Source organism: Tupaia chinensis, unplaced genomic scaffold (assembly GCF_000334495.1).
Source record: "Tupaia chinensis unplaced genomic scaffold, TupChi_1.0 Scaffold000037_13, whole genome shotgun sequence".
Lineage (NCBI taxonomy): Eukaryota > Metazoa > Chordata > Mammalia > Scandentia > Tupaiidae > Tupaia > Tupaia belangeri.
This window is the reverse complement of record NW_006159471.1, coordinates 166922-171118: the sequence shown is the minus strand read 5'-3', so window position 1 is coordinate 171118 and position 4197 is coordinate 166922. Positions and strand designations below refer to the sequence as shown.

The 4197-nt window shown below is 47.3% G+C and overlaps 1 protein-coding gene across 2 annotated transcripts in view; it reads left to right on the top strand.

The window, feature by feature from the left end:
- The window catches only part of GMFG (glia maturation factor gamma), an 8763-nt gene extending 5430 nt beyond the window's left edge, over positions 1–3333 (top strand). For both annotated transcript variants that reach the window (XM_027771551.1, XM_027771549.1), the window contains 3 exons: positions 2000–2082; positions 2945–3018; positions 3144–3333. In XM_027771551.1, the coding sequence (XP_027627352.1) occupies positions 2000–2082; positions 2945–3018; positions 3144–3215 (229 nt within the window). In that variant the 3' untranslated portion in view covers positions 3216–3333. The remainder of the gene's footprint in view (positions 1–1999; positions 2083–2944; positions 3019–3143) is intronic.
- The last annotated feature ends 864 nt before the right edge of the window (positions 3334–4197 follow it).

Genomic DNA, 4197 nt, shown 5'->3' with positions numbered 1-4197 from the left:
GACCAGAGAGAGAGAGAGAGAGAAATTGAGAAAGCAAGCTACCAGGTCCAGGACTTGAACTGTGGTCAGCCCTGTGGGAGTCCAGCGTCTTTAACTGCCACCTGCTGGCCTGAGATTGTGACTTTAAATAGCAAATTTAAAAAGGTCATAAGATATTTGGAGAAAGACTGCAGAAGAATAGAAAAAGGCTTTTTTCCTCTTTTTTTTTTTTTTTTTTTTTATTTTTTTTTGAGAGGTTTTTGCTATAGGGCACGTGTGCTCACCAGAAAGATAGAGACAGAGAGACAGAAAGTGAGAAATACCTGGCTCCGCAATCCCTTCTCTTCCATTCTCCTCTCAGGATCTTGGGCACACACACCTGGTGTGAGTTTAAGCCACCGAGTCTGGGAATCGAACTGCTGTCAACTACATGGAAGTCCAACAACATAGCCATTGCACCAACTGCTGGTCCCAGTTTTTTTTTTTTTTTTAATCTTTAATTTAGAAAATCTTTTTTAAAAAATGTTTTTCTGTATTCATGATAGACAATGTGCATATGTGTGCAAGAGAGAGAGGGGGTAGAGAGAGAGAGAGAGAGAAGCATCCTTCACAGGGTCAGGTCATGCCATGATCCCCTCTCCCAGTCTGCTAGCCCATTGGGTCCTGGGCACCCTGTGTGCATGCCTGGTATGTTTCAGGCTAACCAGGCTGAGGATTCAAACTGGTGGCCATGTGGGATCTGGCTTCCCTTAAGCAGTGCTTTATTGCTATACCATGGAGCCAGCACTCTAACTTTTTAAAGAAGTTAATTTATTTCTTCCATGAGTGAGAGAGACAGAAAAACAGCACCCCCAACAGGGTCTTGACACCACGATCCATCCCCAGCTTCAGCCAGCCCCAGATATTGAATATGTGGGTGCCTGGCACATTCAGGGAGTTCTCTGATATTAATCCAGAACCTTCTCATGTGGGTCAGCCTTCCAGAGTGTAGTGTTTTATCATTATAACACTATTTAGCCCTCTCTTCTCAGCTTGTTTTTTTTTTTTTTTTAAAAAGATTTTTACTATAGGATGGTTGGTCTTGGAAAGAGATTTTTGCTATAGGATGTGTGTGCTTGCAGGAGAGACAGAGAGAGACGGAAAGCAAGAAATCACTCCCCAGGGTGGATGGGCATATTGCAATCCCTTCTCCTCCATTCTCCTCTTGGGATCTTGGGCATGAATACACACATACCCGGCATGTTTTAAGCTGCTGGGTCTGGGACTCGAACTGTGGTCGACTACATGGGAGTCCAGCGATATAACCATTATGCCACATGCTGGTCCCACTTCTCAGATTTTTGAACAAGGGACTCCACATTTTCATTTTGCACTGGGTTTGGCAAATTATTGGTTTGTCCAGAAAGTCCTGACACATTTTTGTATAGAAAAACAGAAAAATACATCATGACTTTCCTGATGACCTAATATATAGCCAGCCCTGGTCATAGGGTTCTCTCTCTCTCTTTTTCATAGAAAGAAAAAAAGAAAAAAGCTGCTTCATATGGATTGTGTGATTAATCGATACACCATTAATTAGGTAAAAAGCTCAGAGACAGGCATCTGAAACAGAGGTCCACAACCTTTTTGGCACTAGGGACCAGGTTTATGGAAGACAATTTTTCCATGGACCAGGTCCTAGTGTGCTGGGCAGAACTGCACAGTAGTTAAGCACTTAGACTTTGGTGCTGAATTTCCTGGGTTCAAATCTTTTTCCTATCCATAGAACTTTGGACAAGTGACTCAGTCTCAGTTGTCCCATCTGTACTATGGGGAGAATAATACCTCTTATTTCATAGGGTTATTGTGAGTCACATAAGTCTATACCATTACTACTCATTTTAGTCATTTATTGTGTTTGAGACAGGTACCCTGGGTCCCAGGTTTTCAGAGTTGGTCAAGATTCCAAGGTTGCTAATTCAGATAATGAGCTGTTGTCCAGACCAAAGTCCTGAGTTTGAATTCTCTTTTGTTGGTGTAGGTTCGTGGTTTACAGCTACAAGTACGTGCACACGGATGGCCGAGTGTCCTACCCTTTGTGTTTCATCTTCTCCAGCCCTGTGGGTGAGACACAGCTCTACCTGCCCTGAGGAGAGGGTCTTAGATTCTGTGTGGGGAATGTGAGTGTGTGTGTATGGGTGCAAGTGCATGGATGCACGTGCATATGTGTAAGTGCCTGGGTTAGAGTGTGAGGATGTGTAAGTGAGTGTGGCTGTTCATGTGCAGGCCCCTGTGTTAGTATGAGCATGTGAGAGCATGTGTGTGACTGGGTGAGGGTGTGGTATGTGTGGGGGGTGTGTGTATCAGTGTTAGTGCGTGTGCAGTGTGTGTAAGCATGCATGTGTGGTATGTGGGAGGACAGCGAAGTAGAGGCAGGGACTCAGAGTCGTCTAGAGTCTACCAACATCCTCAGTCCTGGACATTAGCCAACCCACCTCTTCCTTTTATCTAGAAATCCCTGGCTGGCCCCTAAATCATCTCGGAATGACTTGAAGCCCCTAAACGAACCTGGAAATTCTGAGTACAGCCTTTGAGGATCTCCTTAGAACAGATCCTAGGGGGGAACCAGCAGTTAGCGTAATGGCTATGTCGCTGGACTCCCACGTAGTCGACCGTGGTTCACGTCCCAGACCTGGTGGCTTAAAACTCACGCCGGGTGCGTGCGCGTGTATGCCCAGGATCCCGAGAGGAGAATGAAGGAGAAGGGATTGCGGCGTGGCCATCCCCCCTGGGGGGTGATTTCTCGCTTTCTGTCTCTCTGTCTCTGTCTGTCTGGCGAGCGCATGCGCCCTATAGCAAAAACCTCTCAAAAAAAAAATAAAAAAGAACAGATCCTAGGACCCTTAGAAAATTGCAGGGCCTGTAGGACTTTAGAGCTTTAGACTCGGGTCCCTAACTATGCTCCCCTCTCCTCTTTTCCATGTAGGCTGCAAGCCTGAACAGCAAATGATGTATGCGGGGAGTAAGAACAGGCTGGTGCAGACGGCAGAGCTCACAAAGGTCTGGACAGGGCTTCGGCTTAGAGAGGGGGGCTGGAGGGTGGAGGAACTGGGGGTCCCTGGCTCCTGGGTTGAGGGGGCTGGAGTCCTCACTGGATTATAATGCTGAGACCTCTCTGTGTCTAGGTGTTTGAAATACGCACCACTGACGACCTCACAGAGGCCTGGCTCCAAGAGAAGTTGTCTTTCTTTCGTTGATCTCTGGGCTGTGGAATTGAATTCCTGATGTCTGAGTCTTCAAGGGGACTGGGGACGTGGACCCCTTAGGACCTGAACATCCAGGACCCTAAATAAATTAAAAATGCGAGAACTCAGAGGTATTCTGTTCTGGCTCTGTTTCTGCCCATCATTTGGGCTCTAGCTTACAGTCTCTGCAGTACTAGGTCTAGGCCGGCAGGGGGCAGGCAGACCTAATGGAACATGAGCTAGGTCTTGGGAGGTAAGGATACCTGTTTCTCTGAAAAAAAAAAAAAGGGAGGGGCCTGTAGAATTTCCTGGAGAATGTGGGGTGGGCTCTTGGAGGAAATGGGAGAATATTTGAATCTATGAAGGGGTCACTCCCAAGGGGAACAAGGATCCCTGAGAGTAAAGGCGACCAAGTACCTGTTTCCCCTCCTTCCTCCTTCCCTCCCGGATCCTGGGGGGCTGGTGGGCATCAGCTAAGCCTCCAGATAGAAATAATTTAAAGGCAAAAAGTCGAAGGATCAAATATAATTGCTTCTGGGGCTCAGGAGTTGCTGAGTGGCTGGTTTGTGTGGTTGGGTAGGCCCAATGCTGGGGGAGATGAAGCGTATCCAGGACCCTCTGTGGACTCCAGAGGGGCAAGAGGTAGAGGAGGCAAGGATAGGACACTGCACACACCACTATCTGGAGACTCTTCTCCCCTTTCTTCTGGTATTTCTGGCCACTTAACTCTCTTGGCCTTTGTCTCTGACGGACATTTATTGAACACCCACAGTGTACCAAGTTCTGAGAATTCTGAGATGGGCAGGTCTTCAGTGAATCACCCATACTCTTTCTGTCTCAGCTTCTCTTCCCAGTGTCTGATAGTTCCTCTCTGTCCCAGGATTCATGGGCCTGGGAACACCCTCCCCCAACCCCTTTCCAGGTTGCAGTAGAGAGGTGGCTGTTGTCATGGTAACAATGACACAATGACCTTGAGTCTGGGTTACCCCTCCCC